At 37.0% G+C, this 22738-nt stretch overlaps 2 protein-coding genes across 4 annotated transcripts; one reads left to right on the top strand and one right to left on the bottom strand.

Annotated features, from left to right (window-relative positions):
• Window positions 1–6477: 6477 nt before the first annotated feature.
• Window positions 6478–11864, bottom strand: LOC118433273. Of its 2 annotated transcripts, XM_035845049.1 has the most exons (12): window positions 10699–11864; window positions 10530–10594; window positions 10043–10440; window positions 9869–9946; window positions 8213–9752; window positions 8000–8140; window positions 7765–7938; window positions 7471–7693; window positions 7373–7390; window positions 7154–7312; window positions 6997–7087; window positions 6478–6934 (listed from the first exon to the last, which is right to left on the bottom strand). In XM_035845049.1, the coding sequence occupies exons 1-12, from the start codon at window positions 11499–11501 to the stop codon at window positions 6743–6745; spliced, it is 3882 nt and encodes a 1293-aa protein (XP_035700942.1). In that variant the 5' UTR covers window positions 11502–11864; the 3' UTR covers window positions 6478–6742. The 2 variants fall into 2 exon arrangements, with proteins under 2 accessions (XP_035700942.1, XP_035700941.1); XM_035845048.1 differs by having other exon boundaries at window positions 6997–7312.
• A 5984-nt stretch (window positions 11865–17848) lies between these two features.
• On the top strand, window positions 17849–19908 carry LOC110861879. 2 transcript variants are annotated; one of them, XM_022111013.2, is made up of 5 exons: window positions 17849–17994; window positions 18529–18690; window positions 18785–19018; window positions 19120–19242; window positions 19332–19908. In XM_022111013.2, the coding sequence occupies exons 1-5, from the start codon at window positions 17916–17918 to the stop codon at window positions 19517–19519; spliced, it is 786 nt and encodes a 261-aa protein (XP_021966705.1). In that variant the 5' UTR covers window positions 17849–17915; the 3' UTR covers window positions 19520–19908. The 2 variants fall into 2 exon arrangements, with proteins under 2 accessions (XP_021966705.1, XP_035700970.1); XM_035845077.1 differs by lacking the exon at window positions 17849–17994 and adding an exon at window positions 18001–18317.
• The last annotated feature ends 2830 nt before the right edge of the window (window positions 19909–22738 follow it).

Raw genomic sequence — 22738 nt, 5'->3', positions numbered from 1 at the left:
TTCGAAAAGGTTTTCATGCACTCAAAACGAAAATTTGCCAAATCAACACCGCCGGTGTCAATATATGACTTAACCGCCTTGGTTACAATTGTGATTCCGAGTGGTAATGAAATTTTTCCGTCCGGTCATAACATTATCACCACCGGTATCAAAATCATCATAACTCGGATTCAACATTGTAACCAGAGCGGTTAAGTCATATATTCACACGGGCGGTGTTGATTTGACAAATTTTTGTTTTGAGTGTTACTAATTTTGAATGGATAAATATTTTTCGAAAAGGTTTTCATATTTACAAACATATGTATGTAATGCAAATTGTTTAATCTATCGAGTTAAATTTTATGGAAAAACTATCTCCACAGGTTTCTCCGTTGGTTTCTCGGCCACTTTCTCCTGTTCTTTCGGATCTTCCCCCAATTTTGTGATGCATAGTCAGGGTAACAGGTACTCATGCAGACTCCATTGTTGGCCGCGGTATTCGGTCGGGCACACCAATTGTATCGGAGATTTTTTAAAACCCCGTCGACCAGGGTCCACCGCAATCCCGTCGCCGTAATTGAAGTAGCACGGCTGCAACGTGATTCTCGCGTTGGCAGGCCCGTTGTCGTAATAAAGGCAAGAATTACATCCTCCATTCCTGATTTTTTCATCCTCCAGAACCGTCCAGTCTTGAAATGGGCTCCCGTTACAGTTTCGCAATGTGACGTCGCCACTATAGGCGGTCATGCATCGACCGCTTTGCGCGTTTTTTAGCTCCCTTCCATCCACGAGGAGGAATTGGGCGAGGGAGAAGAGGATTAGGAGACGCATTTTCTGAAATTATGAAATAAAGTTGAATTAAAAATGATATATGCAAATTACGCGATTTATAACGTAAGAAATGTAAATGTTTATTATGGAATTGATACTCAGCCACAGCCGCCGAACGTATACCCCCGAAAAGTGAGGAAACCGACGCTCATCAGAAAAATTAATGCTGACACGTCAAAGGAAAATCCTCCAACCCAAAATCAGTTGGCAACGAAGTATCATGTCTCTAAGCGTACAGTGAGGCGAATTATTCATCAAGATCTGGGTAAGAAGACCTCTAAAAAGACCAGAGTCCATGCCCTAAAACCACGTCACAAACAAGTACGGAAGTCGACATCTCGGAAGCTGTACCGTGGTCACCTTGCAGGGAAAAAATCTGAATTTGCTGTGACATTGGACGAGGCATTATTCTTCATCGAGGATTGCAAAAAAAAACGAAGGATTTGCTATTCAAAGGCCCGAAGTGAGATGGAGAAATATGTAAGTGAAAAAAGCAAAAAGTTTGCGGACAGAGTGATGATAGTCGGCGCCATGAGTGGTCGTGGAACACTCGATTTGATTCGAGTTCCTCATAATGTAAAGATAAATGTTACTTATTATGTGGACAAAGTTTTAAAACCTCTTTTGGAACAAGAAATTCCAAAACTCTACCCTGGGGAGACCCAGAAGGAATTTTTTCATCATGACGCGGCGTCATCACATACTGCTCGGATCACCGCCCAGTACGCAGCCGAATTAAAAGAGAAAGTCGGAATCGCAATTTTTCTTAATAAAGAGATACTAGTCGAATCCCCTGATGCATCTCCAATGGAGTTTTTTTGGGTTTGGAACCTTGAAGCAGCAATTTTTAATAGGGGAGCTACCACGCTAGATGGATTTTGCAAAGTTCTGGCTGAAGAGCGGATGAAAGTGACCCCTGAAATGTGCCTAAAAGTCTTCGATTCATGGAAACGACGACTTTGCTCCTTATCAAAAAAGGATGGGGAACACGTGGAAAACACCAAAACAATTCACCGACGCGTCCTTCGGGCGCAAAATTAAGGTCAGACAGCGTTACATAATGTTGCCCCTCCCTCAGTAATAGGTGACTTTAATTCTGAAGTAGGTATCAGTCTCAAATTTATGAATGATGCGCAATTTGAGCTACAACTTCTTTTTATATTTTATGGATTTCATTCACAATTATGATAATCGACAAGGTAACAGATTTTTCATTTTTATGCAAAATACCGGAATCCAGTTTAATCTTGGTAAGCGGATTACGATCCAACAAAATGTATAAAATATTTCAGCCTACACAATTTCGTTTGCAACCTGCAAAATACATACATATGTAAAAATAAAAATACTAAAATAGATAGGCCAATTTTGTGAAGCGCCGGTCGTTTAGCTTTTCTTTGAAATATAATATGTAATAATAGTATTATTACGTATTATTATAATACGTACTCTGCGATATAATTCATAATCTTAACGAATAAAGGTAAATTAGATGAAAAATACTAAAACGACTCGTAAAGAGTTAATGGGCACACTCTTAAAAATAATGTACCCTTGTGAAAAGCAAATTCAGTCTAAATTCTAAATTATATAAAATTCAGAGCACACTTTACTCTCTATCAAGTTTATGTTTCTTTACATTTAGATAATGCAGTTTACTTAATTGATAATTATTCTGGAATTTATTGTTCAAAATTTTTAAGCATGTATTGTATGCAACACACGCCTGTATGCGACAGATGTTAATATGTATAAGAATAAGGCTGTGACAGTAATTTTGATTACGGTTGATGCATATTTATTCGTTTTTAAGAAAATATATACAATGAAATAGCGTTTTTTTCGCGCTCTAACGATTTTCGAGTTAGATACCTTAAAATTTGCGTAAAATTGAGCAGATTAAGAATCCGTAATAATATTGGGGTGGCGCATAATCAGTTTTCGCGACAGGAGCCAAAATCTGCAAATATTTTACAAATTTTGGGTCTTGACACAAAAAATCGTTCAAGTGTGATCAAATATCACTGGAAATAATTTTAAAAATTATTTTTAACTAGAATTTGGCCACTGCCTCGATTTCGGACCCCACTTTTCCAATTGGTTGAATATTGCAAAATAATTGCAATTTCCATATTTTTTTTTCCACGATCGAATTACGCAATATATTATGAGTTGTGCAGTTATACCTAATATTTGCATACATGTTTGACCAATTCACCTATACCTTGAATTTTGTAACCCTCTTGCCAATTAAAGGTATCAATTTTTTGGTTAATATTCAGCACTGCTTTGAACTTAAAGGTCCGATTTATAAAATATTTTATCGCAAATTTCTAATATTACATGTATTATATTAGAACGGATTCTTTGAATGAGCCTGTTACTTAGGGAAGTTCCATTAAATATGTCACGCTGGCTAAGGGTCGGATGTGGAAAAAGTATTGACAATATTAGCCAGCGTGACCTCAATACTAGAGCTTCACATATCCGGAATTTTGAAAACAAAACAAAATTTGGGTAATTATTTAGGAATTTTGTTAACAACGCAAGATTTTGTTAATGCCGTGTCGACTTGTTTACGTAACAATCATAGCACGTGAATTATTGTGGCAGACACGCCATTATTATAGTATTTTTAAACAGATATGATGCATGCCATACGTTGAACGTATGGCATATGAACGTTACGTTCATATGTAATGTGCACTCTAAATAATTTGGAGACAAATCGTCACCCGCGGAGGCACTGCACATTGTGCTCTATTTTGGGCATTGAATATGTACATACGGAGACGTTTCATCACGAATGGGACAAAACAATTATGTAATGTTAAAAACTACATAATAAGCAGTTGAGAAAAAAAAACTTATTGATTTATTGAATAAGACTATGAAATCTGTAGCGTTGTTTAGGGAACATCCATAAATTATGACACGCAAAAATTACGATTTCCAGACCATCCTCTTGTCAAGCGTTACACGTTCTTAAATTTTACCTGGTTTCTAATAGATTAATGCAGTTTTGTCAAATGAATATTTTTAAAAAAATATTTAACATCATTCTGCATATGAGAAAGGCTAAAACAAAAATATCTTTTTCGTCAGAAAAAATTGTAAAAATTTGAAAATTTGAAAAATATGTAGGTGCATACGTAAATTTATTTAGTTAGAAAGACCAATCTCTTCCGATGGAGGCTGTCCGGACTTAATCCCGCCAGCCACGACTTGGTTACTATGACGACCACGGAGAAAATTATTATTGAGGCTCCAACCGCACTAAAAAAGATGAAAATGTATTAAAATTAAATTAATTGTTGACGACTGTTATTGTTGTGAATTAAATTAAGTAATAGCTGTACATAAAATGCATGTTTCACTACAAACTAATTTTTTCGTAAACTAGAATTTTTTAAATATCAGTTTTACTATTTTTTTGCAACAACAATGTCATCGTGACGCATGTTTACACAGCTCTAAAAATTTGCTTCTTGAGGGGATTAGGAAAATAAGACTTGGCAAGTTTTGTATTCGCAATATCAAATTATATATTAATTAAAATAAACTAAGTCCACACTAAACTGCGCTCTTTTTATGTAGTTAACGTTCCTCTGGATTTTGATTCCTTAAGATCCTTAGTAGCGCTTACTTAAGACATTTAAGATGTTTTTCAAAAGGAAAGCATTATTTTTTAGAGTGCACTTACGAATAAACGTCCGGATAAACCCCGAAGAACTGCAACTGCCATAAATACGCGAATAACACTTCGCTACTCCGGATGACGGCGACGGGGCCGGCATTCTCATATTTTAGCGCCATTATGATCCCAATCTGTCCCAGGAAAGTCATCAGACACAAACACCACATCAAAAACCACACCCACATCGTATCCGGAACCTTCAGCACGCCCAGGGCCCACCCTAAGACGCCACTCTGCCCAACCCCCCAACCACCCCCGACGAGCAACATGAGCGAAAAATGGGTCTGGCGGATGTTTCGAATTAAAATGAGTAACGCTGACCCACAGGCCATCGATACCACGGCAAGCAGTACACCAATCCAGACCTGATCAAAAAAAGTATTCCAAATTCATTCAGATCTTGGAAAACATTATTCACTCATTATTCATTTGTTCAAAACTAGAAAATAAAGATTTGTTCATTATTCATTTGCATTCATTTTATCTCAAATTCTTCTTATTAGTAGGGTTTCTCAATGAACACCATGCATGGCATGAAAAATGCACAATGAATAAAACTATTCATTCATGCTTCATGAATTTTAAATGAATAAAGATTTATTCAAAGTTCATTCATTCAAAAATTTAGAATATTCACTCATTATTCATGAATGAAGATATTACTAATTGAATGGATGTATTTTTTTCTTTTTCTATTCAATGACTGAATGTGAACAGGTATGCTCTCTTGTCCTGACCTTTGCGTCGTCCGGTGTCCCACTAGTGAGAATGGATGGTCGGGCAATGACCACAACGCCAAGCACGGTCAAAATCGCGACACAGATCGAGACGACGGAGCATTTTTCGCCGAGGCAGAAATGAGCGAGGATGGCGACGAGCACGGGCGATGAGAAGGAAACGACCGAAGCGTCCGCCAAAGTGATGTACTCGAGAGAGTAAAAGCGGAAAATTATTGAAGAACAGCCGGAAATTCCTTGCAGCTGGAAAATCATAGTGAGGTACACTCTTAATAATCATGTTACCCTTTCAATAAGTATTTAAATCCACTCTGAATTCTAAATCAAGTAAATTATCCTAAACCAAGAGTAAAGTTAGCTTGACAACGTGTAAAGTTTATTTACTCTGGATAAGGTATAGTTTATCTAACAAAAAATTTAGACTTCATTTATTTTCAAACAGTTTACCTTATTTTTAAGAGTGTTGATTCAAAAGTTTGCAAAATCATGAAAAATCTTACTCACCACGTATGCTAAGCAATTCTTGAAATTCTTGACATTGTTTATCGGCCAAATCGAATCAAAAACTGGAATCAAAAAGGATGAGCATTTACTGTGGATGAAGTTCTAACCCTGCAGACTTATTACACCGCTTTGTAGCATTAATTTCACGACGTCACCGGTCAAAAAAATTTTTTCCTCCAAACTGGTCCAAAATAAAAGTCTAGCATGGGAATAGTATAGAAAAATTATTTTTAGCGTTCTATGACCCCTGGGTCATGAATTAAGGGCCCCTGAAGGGTCAAATAGCGTTCCCTGATAACCCCATGCAAATGGGGTATCAAATTAATCCCCTGGACCAGGGGAACCAGAAAAATATTTTTATAAATTTTTATGACCCTTGAGTCGTGAACTAGGAGCCCTTGAAGGGTTAAATATCATTCCCTCACAACTAAAGGCAAGTGGGGTATCAAATTAATCCCCTGGACAAGGGGAACCCAAAAAATATTTTTCTGGATTTTTTTGACCCTCAGGTCAAGAGTTAAGGGCCCCCGAAGGGTCAAAATAGTAACCATGGTAACCCCATGCAAGTGGGGTATCAAATTAATCCCCTGGCAAAGGGCAAGCATAAAAATATTTTCCTGAATTTTTTTGACCTATCGGGCAACAGTTAAGGGTCCCTGAAGGGTCAACATAGTAACCATGGTAACTAAGGTGAATGGGGTATCAAATTAATCCCCTGGACCAGGGGAATCAGAAAAATATTTTTTGGTTTTTGTGACGTATAGGTCAAGAGTTAAGGGCCCCTGAAGGGTCAAATAATAACTTATTGTATTTTACTAAACGGGACATTATTTTAAAGTTTTCAGTTTTGCAAGAATGTTAAGTAGAGAGGGGTAGGCATATTTTTGAAAATTTCGTACAAATTTAATGAATAATAATTCTTAACACTATGTACAAATCGGATTCACTATTTATAATATTTATTATGTATTGAATCCATTGAAGTTAAAATCTAGGTTGATTCTGGTGGGAAGGTTAATCTCCTCCTAGAAGTTGCACATTCTTCTTCAGGCAAGTCTTCTTCTTCCCCAGCCTGTGAGTATTCAATATCATTGTGTATTTGCATTCGGAATCTATCAACTACTTCGTCAACATCGTCAGGGTCCTCATCTTCGTCGTCAGACACATCATCTGCTGCTGTAATCTGTATATTATGTATAAGTTATGTATTTTTTTACTAATAGTTTACTGTCACCAAGAACTCACTCGAATGGGGTTGGCTGAAGCTACACGTGTTTGGAAGTCATCAAGGAAGTCATCAAAATGTCCATCATTTTTCCAATACTCGTCCTCCAATCTATTTACAATAATAATGTAGAAATTGCGAATTATTCCCATAATAGCGAATCTTGGTTTTACGAACCGGTGCACATGTTTGATGTGTTTCTGCCATTGTTCCTTTGTGTATGTTGTCATAATTCTCTCAGCCTCAGCTTGTGCAAACTCAGCGGTCCCCTGTGTGTTTGCAGCCCTAACTGCGTGCTTGATGTCTTTCCACACGTACTCAATTGGGTTCAAGTCGCTAAAAATAGTTATTACATGAATATTCTTATTACCGTTACCTATGATTACCAGTTCTTACCAGTTATATGGGGGTAATCTGGAAAATACGTAAATACAGTGTTTAAATAAATATTACAAATTATTAGTAAATTACCCATGAATAGAAAATAACTTTACCGGACAACAGTGTTTCCATATTTCAATGCCTCCTTATCCACAATGTAATATTCATTTCCGTTTTTAAGGTCTTGAACCATTTTCCATAATTCAGGTCGTCTCATTTGCTTTACAGGTTTTAGTTTCAGCTTTTCAGGGCCCTCTAAATTATCATTCAGCCAGTCGTATAGCTCTTGTTTTCGGGATGTAGATTTTGGGGCTTCCTTGGTGCTGTGATACGGAGCTGACAAATTTAAATAAATGAAATTCAAATTAAAATGGAATTTACAAATACAAATTATTGGATGATATTACCGTTATCAATAACAATTATGCATGGACCATAATTATCTTTTATCTTTTGATTAAGATCCTTCCACCAAGCCATGTAAGCGACACCGTTAACGTTTGCGTGGTAATCCATCTGGACTTTCTTCTTTGATACTGGATATACCTTCATAGCGCCAGGTACGAATCCATCCTCTCCACCTGTGAAGATAATTATTATTTTGAAATAATTTCCTATTTAATGTGGATAGTTGAACTGCACCTGCATGCATCACAATGATACGTGGTCCTCTAGAAATTTTCGGGTTTTGGAAGGAGTATAAAGCCGCTTCATGAAATGACTTTGGTGAATTAATAACCCAGCCTTTTCCAGTTCTAGCATAACTATCGACCCACGTTTCATCTGAATAAATATAATGCATTAATAATTATATTAAATTAAATTAAAACATTTTTGATATTTAATCAGCCAAACCTGTGTAGACAACACATTTTGGGTTCTCGGACTGACGATTTTTAATCATTACGGACAGATATTCATATCGCTTCTGCACGATGTCTGATCTCATGAGGATAACTGCTCGCTTATCAACAGTTTTGAATCTAAATCCTAATTGCTTAATGAGTTTTCTTAACGTCCACTTGGAACATTTGAACGCTGTAAGAGTTTCTCCTCGGGCTATCCGACCATCTTCTTCTTCCTTGACTTCCTCCATCAGTTTTGTGTATACGTTATGCATTGTTGGTGCTTGATTATTAGCATAGAATTGATGAATGATTCGTTTAACGTGCTCAGTTCGGAAGTCGTCAAACTGATCCATCACTGGCGTTGGTCTAATACGTTTCTTACCAGGTGTTTTTATACTATTCGTTTTGTAATTCTCCATTGTCTGATAAACTGTTCTCTCTCCAATTCCTAGAATCTGGCTAGTTTTGGTGACAGAGTTTCCTGTTAGTATTTCACACTGTACCTGGTTACTGTCAAAGAATACTTTGGCGTTGACAATTAACTTTTGAGCTGTCGCCTGTAGTGAAACACCAAGTAGTTGGAATGGGAGTTTAGTATTTGGTTGTTTACAGTCGTTTTTCGCTTTCGGTGTTGCTTTCTCAATTTCAAAGGCTAATTGTTGCATAGGAAAACTCGTAGGACTGCACCTCGAAAGACTAAGGTAAGGTTTGGTTCCATCATTCCGTCTAGGAACATCAGATAAAGGAATTCGCATTTCACCTTCCCCCAATACCTGTTCTTTAGCTCTGAGAAGGGAATAGAAATATCCACACTCAGAATCCGGACAAGAAGGACCAACAATTAGGACATCTTGAATGAACTCGTTTATAAGGTTCATCTTTTCGTCGTTTATGGGGGTTGGGAGATAGCCTACCGTGTCACTGCCGGGTGGAACATTTTGGATTAGTGAAAAAGATTGAACTGCTTGATGAAATTGCCCTTGATTGTGTCCGAAGTGAAGTAAAATTATGCAGTACGTCAATGACTCGGCAGGTAAGATTCCTTCGAGATGGTCACTAGTAATCTGGCTGTCAGAAAACAACATATCTGGTGCAACTTGTTTCGATCCGAGGACAAAGTAGAAATTTTTTATTTTGCGTTGCGTAGTTTGTTTCTCTTGTATGATTGAGAAGATCTTGTTCTGGAAAGATGCGTACATTACTTGGTGGATAGTCATCCCGCCCACAAGGATTATTTCAACGAATCCGTTAAGTGAATTAGTTTTTGGAGGACGAGCGCCTGGGCAAATACGAACATGTTCAATAAACGAAATCTGGTTATCATCATTCTTGGTTGCAAATTCGTTCAAAATCATCCTACATCCCCCTTTGTAAGGGGCCGTTGGGTAAATGTCTGTTCCCACACATGTATCTTCACCTTCTGTACTCTCGGATGCATACTCTGTATTTGAAGTGTCCATTGGTGATTCACCGCCAGGAGCTGACCCTTCCCCTAACTCTTCACGTTGTCCACAGTGCCCACGTTCATCATCTCCATCACCATCCTCCTGTATTGATCAGAACAAAAACGTACATGAGCTTGTTACTACAATAACAATTTCACGATGTCCCCCACAACATCCGCCGTCGCTGCTATTTATAAATATGTTGCAATATTTCTCACAAGTGCGTCTGCATTGGTGTCCATTTCATCCACATTTGAGCATGGCATGACGAGGGAATTCATGTCAGACTGTTTTTGCTAAAAGTGATAAACTTGTATGAAATGCGTCTGTGCTCTCAGACAATAAATCGATGAATCTGAGCTAGCATTAATAGTGCAAAAATATAATCTTACATCGATATGCGGTGGATTTACATTAGTTTCTGGATCCACCGTGTAGCAGCTCCCTAGCCAAATATTTTGCAGAATACTTATCCACTTTGACTCCTGAGCTTGGCCTTCCCAGATGGCACGAGCAGTTGTTAGTGTTCCTGCTGAAGTTTTATCGTACACCGTTTCATGTGCAAAATGCAAAGTTAAACTGGGATAAAATCCTGCTGGGTAGAAATATAAGAAGGATGTATAGGACCCTCCAATTTGACTTTCGAAATATTTTTTGGCACTCATTGCGGGCGCAAAAAGTGGGAACAGATCTTTTCGATGTAATTGCACAGTAGTTAGAAGTGCCTCGTCTGCCTCTGATGGTAGAACCCCTAGCAAATAATCGACGTCATGTTTGCGGCATGCTGCATCTGTGAATAATATCAACACAAAAATTATAAAATTAATTTTCACAAATTTGACTTGGTTAGTGTATGAGCATAAATTGGGCAACAATTACCAACAGCATTTATTGGGCCACCGAGATCATCCTGCTTCTCAATATCGGTGGCAGGCCCGCAATATCTTAATTAATACCAATAATAAAATTATGTTAATAAAGAATCATTTCATAAAGATTCCAATCGCAACTTCAAAAATAAAAAAACTCATCCAAAATAACCAATTACCTATATCCAGGGAGATTGAAAGGTAATCCGCTTGGCGCCTTTTTAACTTTAGCTTTCTCCAAGGAAAGTATAATACCACGTGGGCGTCGGAGAGATCCAGGATGGAAAAATGCATCTTGACGAAGATGAAAGCAAGATGGCAATTTACCTTCGTTGGTAGGAATAAACGTGTGCTTTCTGGCAAAGAAGGCTGAATGCAGGAGACTTGTGTAGTTGAACCTGATGCATGATATTTGGTTGCACAGAATTAGAACTGTGCATGCAGAAGGAAGAGGAGTAGTGCCTTGAATAGCTTTAGTTACTGCTTGCTTGGTGGTACAGTTCTTCGTTTCAGCCGCTATATTACAATAAGTGTCACTAATTTTTTCCTGAGTTAAGTCGGATAGTTTATTGGATGGAAATGTGTGGTTGGCGTTTGAAATTGTGATGTTATTTAGTAGATAACGGCTGGCATCCACGAAACTTTTAAAATAAAAAGTTACATAGCTTTCACTTCCCCATACCCGTATCTTTTTATTTTCATACTCTACTTCTTCAATTTTGATAGTGTCACTGAAGAACATAACAGTTTCATTAATTTCCATACACATCGTTTGATTACATATCAGAAATCCACTGCAATTGGATGGTAATGTCTCCTTGAACCAGATAACCAATCCACCCAGGTTATCCGTCTCATCACACACAACTTTAACCTGTTTATCTATTTCTATTTTATCGGCATTCGCGCAACTTTTACCACAAACACAATGAACTATATATAACACATACAGTGTTCCATAAATTAAGTTATGCAACGTCATCTTCAATTTTAAAAATTAATAATTGAGCGGATACCAGTAAGTACAAACTCCAAAACTTAAATTTCAAAATGTCGACTGGAGAAGCCAGCAAGGATAAGGGGTCTCCCATCACCTCATATATTTATAATGCATCAGTTTTTAGGGGATATTCATCACCCCAACCATTAACCCAATCCTTCCCCAAACAAGATGGTGCATAAAGATATGTATATGAGAAAGGGACCAGTTTATACAAACATAAGTATGCTGCCTGAGACAGGCTATGAAGCCTGGTTACCATGGTTACTATGTTGACCCTTCAGGGACCCTTAACTGTTGCCCGATAGGTCAAAAAAATTCAGGAAAATATTTTTATGCTTGCCCTTTGCCAGGGGATTAATTTGATACCCCACTTGCATGGGGTTACCATGGTTACTATTTTGACCCTTCGGGGGCCCTTAACTCTTGACCTGAGGGTCAAAAAAATCCAGAAAAATATTTTTTGGGTTCCCCTTGTCCAGGGGATTAATTTGATACCCCACTTGCCTTTAGTTGTGAGGGAATGATATTTAACCCTTCAAGGGCTCCTAGTTCACGACTCAAGGGTCATAAAAATTTATAAAAATATTTTTCTGGTTCCCCTGGTCCAGGGGATTAATTTGATACCCCATTTGCATGGGGTTATCAGGGAACGCTATTTGACCCTTCAGGGGCCCTTAATTCATGACCCAGGGGTCATAGAACGCTAAAAATAATTTTTCTATACTATTCCCATGCTAGACTTTTATTTTGGACCAGTTTGGAGGAAAAAATTTTTTTGACCGGTGACGTCGTGAAATTAATGCTACAAAGCGGTGTAATAAGTCTGCAGGGTTAGAACTTCATCCACAGTACTGCTAACAAAGATGTGCAATAAAACCTCGGAATATTGTATGCAAGACAAATCAATTTCTGCTCATGAACAGGTCGCATATGTATGTATGTATGTATCTGTCTACATATGAGCATATACGCGAATCAACCTGCATCAGGTCAGGAACTAAATATGTACATACATGCATATGACGTCAGAGGAAGTTTTGTGAATAATTTACAACGTCAAAATTTGTTACTTGAAATGTTAGCTTGCATAAATTCGAAGCTGATTTGTAAATATGCATGTTATTAATACCTTTGTCCATACACACATTTACACAGAGTTGTTGTATTTAAATACTTTGGTATTTAAGATCAGTATTTAATTACCAGGTTTGGGTATTTATTATTTATTATTTAAAATCTAAATACTGAATTTCAAGTATTTAGTATTTATTATTTAAATAGCTGGGTGCATAAAATGTATTTAACTAATTAGTATTTAAATACTTCAAGTGTCGCAGGTATTTAAAAACCTACAGTGCAGACTCTATATAGCCCGAGTCAGAGACAGGGTCCCTGACTCGTTGAGTCCTAGCCCGTTTCTAAATTTTTCTCCGAATTGACCGACATAATAATGCGAACCTGCTTAGTGGGCATCTATAACAAATCTATAACAAGCTACATGTGCTATCAATAAGTGGTTTTTAGCCTACATACAAAATTTCAGATGGAAATAACGACTTTTAAAAAACGGTATGGGTCACCCTCAAGGATCACCCTGGTTGCAATTTGCTCTCTTTTAACTTCATATCCTTCCATGAGAAGCCATTAAGTATCACCCTGCCGGATTTCATGTTTTTAAAGCAATTTCTAAAAATCGGTATGGATCACCCCATAGGGTCGCTCCAGATAAGAATTTTACCAATTTCATTTCATATCCTTCCAATAAGACCCATTAGCAACCTCTCTACCAAAATTCAGCTTGCAACGACGATTTTGAAATTTTGGTGCGTAATACCCCACTCACTCCGATGACCCCCACCGGTCAACCTCTTGACCGATTTCGCCCATCTTCGAACTCGTTTCCTAACTTTGTCCAATACGCATATGGTAAAAATTTCGAGTCAATTGGTTCAGCCGTTTGGGCTCTATCGTGCCGGACAGACAGACAGACGGATGGACAGACGGACGGACATGACGGTTCCATAAGCCCTGACTCAGGCTAAAAATTAATTGTTTAAATATTAATTTTCTCCTACATGATGAAAAACTCGGAATTTGGATATTGTTAATTACCGACTTAATAATTTCATTTTTTGTGCTGAGGTAAAGATTAATTTTATTGGGAAAAATCAAGCAGTTTATTACAACTCATGTTTTATGAGATAAATTAATCAAATATGAGTGCAAATTTTAGTTAAATTAAAAATTTAAAGAAATAATTGTATTCTAGCTGTTTCACATTGGTTACTCGTCTTCTGCTTGTAACACAAATTATTAATTCCATATATTTAGTCTTGCTTTAATTTTCACAAACATTTCCGAACATTTCTAGGAGTTAAACAAGACTTAAGGCTCATCTACTAAGCAACTGATTTATTTTAATGCTAACTCATTTTGTTTTTGGCGATTCTACTAGGGAGGATAGATCTAAACTATTAAGAGTTGGTAATTCAGATGCTACCACTATTTAAATACGATTTAAAGAGTATTTAAATAACTGGTACTTAAATACTTATGATATATTCATGTATTTAAGTAATTGGGTATTTAAATACCTTGTCAAAATTCGAGTATTTAAGTATTTAGTATTTAAATATTTAAAACAAATTAAGTTATTAAAGTATTTAATACGTAAATACCACTTAAATATTCAGGTATTTAGAAATGAAGTATTTAAATACTTTTGAGGTATTTAAGACAACTCTGCATTTACACAGATACACGAATGTACATATCTGCAATTCAATGCTAATGACGAGCAGACCGAAGTTTTTAAATCCTCCGGTTTGTGACCTGTGTATTGAGTGTGGGTGGCAAAATTTCAAAATTCTGGGAATATATATTTTGCACGAATGATTTCGAAACGTATAACATTTTGAAAATCCATCAAGAGTTGGCTGCAATTAATTTTGAAACTTTACGAGTTGTTAGTTACTGAGTGGTCCGCCATTTAGCCCATCAGTATTATTAATATTGGCCAATGGTCCATTTTTTCTGGATGGACCATAAGACATAACGCAATGAAAAGTTTTGATATAAAAAATATTAAATAGAAATCGAAGATGCTATAATTCGGAGGACAACGCCGCTGGTTGTACGTCGCCGGACGCCGATAACATTTACGCACCCCCGCCGCTGACAAATCTGATTTCATATTCCGGCAACATTGGGAAATAGCATCACAAATTGACACCGCTCCCGCCACAAAATTGGTCTGAGTTGACCTCTGCTGAAATTGTTCCCTCAAAAACTCTTTTGACCCTTGACCTAGGCGCTGGTCGCTGTGACCTTTTTTTTGAAGTAAGAAGACAAATATACCTAAATATATGAAATTGTCGCTGTATATTTATTGTTTACGCAAGTGAGTATTATGCAAGTATGTATCTATGTGTATTACATAGATACATACATATGTATATACATTGCAAGCAAACATTATGTCCTTTGCAACGGATAATTTTCTGTGACGGAAGTGAAAGCGGAGATTGTAGAAATTTCATTTATAACCACTCCCCTATTATAATCCGCTTCTGACAACCATCCCAAATTACCCGTTTGATAACCACCCTCAGATAACCATCCAAGGTAACCACTATTAAACAACCACCCCTAAATAACCATCCCAGATAACCACCCCAGTCATACATATACTGATATGTATGCACAGTCAGGTGCAAATCTTTACAGCCACCCTTACTTTCGTCATCAACTTTGATCGGGTCATCATAAAATTACCAAATTAGGCTATTAAACGTAGAACACTAACCTTTATGACCAGCATAAGCCATGAAATCGAAATACGCCGCCCACTAATTTTTTCTACTAAATGTGAAAAATAATTGGTGCAAAACTTTACGGCCGCCTGCAAAATGTAGCTATCAAATACGTTTGTTCAGCGTATGACCAGTTGCAACACGTATGCTTGATATTAAGAACCTCGGAACACTTCGGTTCTTCGAAATATATCCCCAGATTCTAATCAGTATGAAGTCAGCACACTTTTTCCACACTTTCACCATACCCCAAAATATTTCGTGTTTCAAGTGGTTCCCAGTGTCGGGTTGCCTTATATTTTCTTTAGATTTTCTTAGCGAAGCCCCGTTAAGGTTTTTGATTGATTAGAGGTCAGTCGACGTTCTGGGTAAGCCCGGTACTTGCATATTCCTCATCAGCTGCAATCACTACTCTGATTGCTATAAGTCGAATTTTTAACTATTTTCAGGCACTCCAACCACCATAAGTACAAACGTTACACCAAACTTGACAAATTTCGGGGATATTGAAGGATGTTGATTGAAACTAATAATTGATCTTTGCGATAAAATTTGAATTGTAGTAAAATTTCAAATCATGACCTAATTACCTATCGGTTATTGATCAATTGAAACTCAAAAGTCGCAAAGAACCAGAAAATAAACGCTGGAGGTGTGCTTTTCAAATTTGAATTACGCGGTGGAGATCCCCTCATTTAGCTGAGAAGAATGATGTGTCACATGCTAGGGTTACGTTAAGATCGAAAAGTCGCAGATGACCACACCCACTGGGGGGTGTGGTTTCGAAATTTGTATTGTGTGGTTCAGATCCCCTCACTCAGCTGAGATATCACATGGTTCCATTAAAATAGAATAGTCGCTGATGACCCCACCCCCTTTAAATGAGTTTTAAACTCATTTAAAGTTGAGCCTAAAATTAAAATAGTCAAAATTTTTGTATTTATTGGAAACTTGTACCATTCTAACCCAAATTTATCTGGGAGTCCAAAAATGCTTATAGATTAAATTTTGCACAAGTTAGTAATTATTTATAGCGCATCTAAGGCCAACTCATCTCAACTCATTTAAAACTCACCGGCAACACTACGTTGAATGGTCACGACTTATTTTATTAGGAGTTTGAAATTTCCATGAAATTTCCAAAATCAAAGTATTTAAGCATTTCTCTTCTCAAATTCAAAATCGGGGAGGATCTTGAATATTCCATTTTGTGCAATTACAAAACCTTTTTTTCTCCACAAGCAGACCTCATTTATTAATTTTGGACAAAACCTGACCACATGAAAAATACAAAGTATTCTGGATTTGAAATTAAATATTACACGCTTTAGAATATTGAGACTAGTCAAAATATTTATTTCATATACATAAAATTTCTCTTGTTAATATTCCTATCAGATGAAGGTATGTACATACGTATGTGCATATATGTATGTGTATACCTATCAGCAAAAGGAGATACTGCGTATGTACATACATATATATGCAACAAGACAGGTATTGTTATTGTGCATTGCTTGGTCCTTGGCCCAGGTGAGAGAGGGATACATATGTAACAAAGACAACTATGATATCTGGATATATGTAAGTGAAGGAAACATCCGACCATTAAATCACATTGGTGGTAAATACGTGACTTACAAGGGACAGTCCCGAAGTGCCCGTCGTGTCCAGGGCACCCGTTACGTTTTTAGAATCTATTAGGATCCTAGATGAAGGATCCTTCCAGACCTGCTTGCAAAACTCATATTTGGCGCAACATTCGCCAAATTTGAATGTTTTAAATTTTAACATCGCCACATCTTTTGATTATCTGCACGGATATCCAGAAATTTTGGATAAAATCATGACAAGAGTTCAACTTCCGAATGAAGTCCAATTCTTCAAAAAATACTTGAACAAGAATAATGGCACCAGATTTTGGAAATTATGAGAGGATGACTATAGGACTTCTTTGTTTCAAAAAGCCACGTAGCGGTTCTTAACTGAATTTCAGTTTGGACAATCACATTTTGATAAAAAAATATCCAAGCCCCGTATCGATAGGACTTTTAGTTGGCCCACAATGAAGGGATATATTTAAAAGATGTAATAGATCCTTCATATGTACCTTTGACATGTGCATTTTTTAGCACGCATTTTTTGCATTGTTAGGACCTACTTCACTCGCTCATATTAAATGTTAACCAAATTTAAATGCAAATGTTTCAGGGGGTAGATAGCAGAAAAAGTCCTCTGTTTCAATTTTTGGGCATATTTTCAAATCTTCCTAATCGTGGGGATTCGTCAAAAAAATTTCTAAATATTAAAAAACTTGAATTTAACACTGTTTTGAAATGCCTTGATAATGTTTTATTCTTAAAAGTTTGACAGGGGTTTTGGATTTTAAATTTGGCGTCGCGCCACAGCCAGGAATATGAGTTTTGCACGAAAATATTAATGGATCCTTCATCTGGGATCTTAGTAGGTTTTAAAAAGCATTGTGGGTACGGTGGACACGACGGGCACGTCGGAAGTATCCCTTGTCAGTTGGAGAAGAGAGAGGATACATATGTGTATGCAATCATAGATATTTTAAATAATGTCCTTATCATCGGCTCCCCTCATACTTACAATCATAATCTCCACTTTTTCTGGATTCATTCCATCCACCATTCCATGTAAGTACTCACTTAAACCGTACAACTTATTTAAGAGAGAAGCCAAATTTTTGACATTGTTAAAGTTGTAACTAAATAACTAATTATTCCTGAAATGATGGGTAATTTAAATTTGTTGGTGGTAGTGTTATCAGTTGTGGGTATTGGGATGGGAATACTGTTTACCCCGTTAAATAATTCTGAGGAACAAAGAACTTTTGAGGGGTGGAATTTGGACAATTCCATCGCCAGTATTTTGGTGTATCTTTTCCAAGAGCACGTTAAACCTCGTACGGTGATTTACAAATTCTGCGAAGTTTCTGGCAATTCGTCAGCCGGGTGGTGTAAGCAAATTATTGTTTGTATTTCAAAATTATTATGTTCCATTCAGCCTCCAGGCAAGCGTCGTAATTTTGTAATTGGATATTTTCATACTCAGTTTTGCACAAAAATACATTAAAGTTAAATAACCGCCCGCAAAATATGTCGTTAGGCTGCTGTAAAATGGAAGAACTTTTTAAGGTTATAAAATTATTAAATTGTAATTTGCTCCAGGCAATTTAAAGGCAGCGCTGGACCAAGACGGAAATGGGCGGATCGTTCCTGTATGTAGAAAACATGAATTAAACGGTCTGGATGTTACATTTCTAACTAAAAAGTTAGCAGCAGTCGTTTCCTCTCTTGATTCAATAAATGCAATTGAAGTCACCCTACTTAGTAAGTCATACATACATACATCGCTATTAATTTTATTCCTAAAATTTCCTCCTTATAATTTTATTATACTATTGGTTTCTCGTTGTATATGTAGATTCCAACGAGTCCAATACCTTTATTGACACGTTGCGTGTTGCGGCGTATGACGGCTTTAGAGCAGTCCACCGACAAAGTAAGGCTTTCCGACCGGAGGACATCTTTGCCAAGGCAGGAATAACAATTTCCTCTAGTTCCGGTAATTCTGACCTGGATGAAGTTGCAGTTGAAATCAAAGGGAAAGGAATGTCATCAACACCGAGTATCGTAATAGGTACAGTTGGTTCAACAGGTATGTACACGTGCAGAAAATTACATAAGTTCATACATAACACAAATTGGGTGCAAATTATGTTTTGTGAATATGTCATCATGAATTTGTGGGCTTTACAGGCTTACGTCAGCCCACCATGTTGTCACTGAATGGTTTCGTGTTACGTGGTGGCGTCGAGTTGAATGACCACGTGTATATCTTTAGTTGCGCAACCTCACCCTGTATCATGAACGGAGTTATGTGTAAGAAATTAATTGTCAGCATTTAATTACTCTGACTGCTATGAAATAGATAATGGGGTGTTAACGACAGGATATATTTTTTTCTTCAGCAATTTTGATCCATGCAGATGTCAACGTATTGGAGTCAAAGCTATCCGAGGCGAATGGGAGTAATCAAACCATGATTGTTATTAGGGGCCTGGGCGAAAACAAGGGCATACTGGGGAAAGAGCAGTTCTCGTCTTTGAATGGGATTACCATCTTGACAGCACTTAACTTTCAGTCTTTGCCGTTTTAGTGGCACTAAATTTCGCGTTTCAGTTTTCTTTTTTGAATTGGTATTAAGAATCTTAATTTAAGATTATTATAAATTTCGAAAAATTATTTGGAATGAATCAATAGTACGTATCACTCAGTAGCTTTATATATATTCGATTGGCATTTATTGAATAATTACGGATTTAAGGTGAGAAATTTGTTGAGCTGTGTACATACTTAATTATTTGTCGGTGTGAAATTAAGTTGATAGACCTAATCTAGGCATTGCATTATAAATTGTCAATCCTCGTGAATATTTAGATTTGTCGAAGACATGCCAGATTAATTCAGAAAAGCCTGTCAATAATATACATACGATTATTAATATATAATAAAGTTAACTTAATCGTGGGTTTACAATTGCAAAAATTTTTGAAATGTTTCATTATTTCCATTTTATTTGAATTATTGCATGTTATTGTCGTTGGTGAAAAGAACGTATCTCCAGGTATAAATTTAATTAGATAATTACGTACAAATTCTTAGTGGAGTTTAATTCAAAAATCTACAAAAACTCACAAAAACCCCAAAAACCCCGGAAAAACTCCCCGGGTTTGGGTTTGCTAGAAAACCCCCCGGGGTTTTCCGAACCCTGATCCTGGAAGCGATCAAATATGTTTCCGATTGTATGATTGTTCCATGTGTGCTGCAACTTAATTAATCCCTTCATGTTTAAACGATCCAAAATTGTTGATAGAAACTGCATAAAAGAAGCATGGAAAAGTTGCAAATAATTTGCTGAAAATCACCAGAGAAATATGTGCAGAAATGCTAAGCAAAATGACGCAATAATTTAGCATAATCTCTGCGTAAAATCTCCCGCAATTAGTGCGTTACACTGATAATAAATTTTGCGCAACCGTTACGAACAAATTTATACAATTTTGGACGCCATCGATTGCAACTGATTTGCAAGATCACTTTTGCGAAAATTTAATGATATTACTTGACCAGGTTAAGTCCATAAATCGCAAATCCAGCAATTTCTACCTATTTACATGTAAATAAATATGTCCATGCGTTAGGGAAAAACCGGTGTGCAACTTATCTAAATAGATCACAGCAAAAAGATATGAACATTTGTGTGCACATAAATGTGTAGGGTTGTTGCAGAGATGTTGAATAAGGATATGCTACGAATGAAAGTGGCAGTTTTCCCCGCTCTCTTAATTATTTTAGGCGCCATTTTAAATTTTGACACCTATTACGTCTCATTCGGAATTTAATCAGCTTTCTGAATCCGAAAACCAAAATCCATTATCTCTATTCGTTCTAAAATGAGAGCAAAAAATTCCGACTAAGTCGAAGAACGTGTTTGCCAAAAGTACGAAAAAGTTCTTTTCAGGGATCGAAAAAACACTCACAATTTTTTTCCCAATGGAGGAATACATCGGAACAAAATTAGCCGAGTACTGGACAGATACGAGGAACGCGGAAATGCACATTTCAAAAAATCAGTTATCCAACCTTCCCACCTCAGATCGGAGAAAGTAGTGAAGAGAGTGGAGAAAGCTTTTCTCATGAACTCCAACACTTTGGATGGTGCTGTTTCAGCTACGGTGGGCTTATCAAGATCGTATGTACAGAAAATTAAAGTGGAGAAGTTGGGTTTCAAGACGTGCAAAGCACAAACCGCCCCAAGATACAACGAAAGTCAAAACCATCTAGCTAAAACCAACTTCGAAAAATTTATGAAAAAATGCTGAAGCAAAAGACCCCGAATTAATCGAAAGAGCGTATCATAAAGAGGTTGACCCCCTTCATCAAAAACAAGCATGTTTTGTTTTGGCCGGACATGGCGACATCCCACTTTGACAAGATTGTGACCGACTTCTTTCGAAGCAAAAAAATCGATTTTGCTGAAAAATAACACGACGCTCCAAAAGTCCCTAAATCTCGTCCAATTGGACGGTTTTGGGCACTAATCAAGAAGGAATATCCAATAGACAAAGCCCACCCAAAAACTTGCGAGTATGTATACAGGCCATGACGGCAATGATAAAACTCGTTGGGGAAAACAGTGGCAAAGCTTTGATGGCGACCGTTCGCAAAAAGCTTGGCTCAATCGGAAGGAATGGAGTGTTTGGACCATTGGTGGACAATTATAAGTAGCTACAATACCCATCTATAATTTATATAAGTTTCACTAAATTTCCTGTTACCATTCATTTTTTACAGACAATAGACCAACTGCCACTTTCATTCGTAGCATATCCTTATTACGCCAATTTTGTCCCTGAAAAAGTCACATAGTCATATTCTCTGGACCCCCCTGTGTCCCAAATTGAGGAAACGTTCCAAAAACATTTTAAATCGGTTATCGCCACCTCTGCAATCCTGCTCCAATGCTTATTGTCCTCTATAATTTGTACACAAATTCCCCCGGGCTTTAAAAAATATTTTCTATTTTTTGACTGAACGTTTTAAGACGTTGGACTCATCTACGTGACTACAATAGTTTAGATATACACTATTGGCAGTTATTATTTACTCAAACTTTCGGGTCGTATTCAAATTCATATATTTCAAAAAAGGTCACAACATCAAAACAGTATTTTTACATATTAGTCCCCATATTCTAAGCTACATAACTGCAAATTTTCAAAGAAATCTAAACAAAGGTACGCCTACAAAAAATATTTTACGATATCATAGAGGACTTCGGGCGGGAAATAATTATTTGCTCACTGCTTTTGATTAAACGGTTTTCTCCATTTCACCATCTAAGATCATATTGTTTATTAATTGCTGTTGCAAACAAGTAAATACCGTGCTGCTGACCACATATCAACAAACACTTGACCCTAAACTCATCGGCTATGGCGAAGAAACGTGAGATCTGTGTTGGTGATCGAAACAAAATAATCGCTTATCATGACGCAGGGTTAACTTGTTGAAAAATTGGAGAAAAAATGAAAATTCCATATTCGTCAGTTAGCTACATTATCCGCAAATGGAAAACTCACGGAACCGTTCAAAATTACCCAGGACGAGGCCGAAAGAAAAAAACAACAACAAGGCAAGACGCCGCAATATTAAGGAAGGTCAAGATAAACCCCCGACTGTCCTCTTCAAAAATAGCAGCAGAGATCGGACATGAACATGGAATAGTAGTCAGTGCTAGGTCCGAAACAGACTTAATTCGGTGGGATTATCTGCTAAAATCGCAAAGAAAAAGCCGTGGATATCCCCGAAGAAC

This window comes from Folsomia candida, unplaced genomic scaffold (genome assembly GCF_002217175.1).
Source record: "Folsomia candida strain VU population unplaced genomic scaffold, ASM221717v1 Fcan01_Sc046, whole genome shotgun sequence".
NCBI classification, from domain to species: domain Eukaryota; kingdom Metazoa; phylum Arthropoda; class Collembola; order Entomobryomorpha; family Isotomidae; genus Folsomia; species Folsomia candida.
The sequence above is the reverse complement of the archived record's forward strand: the minus strand, read 5'-3'. Positions and strand labels throughout refer to the sequence as shown.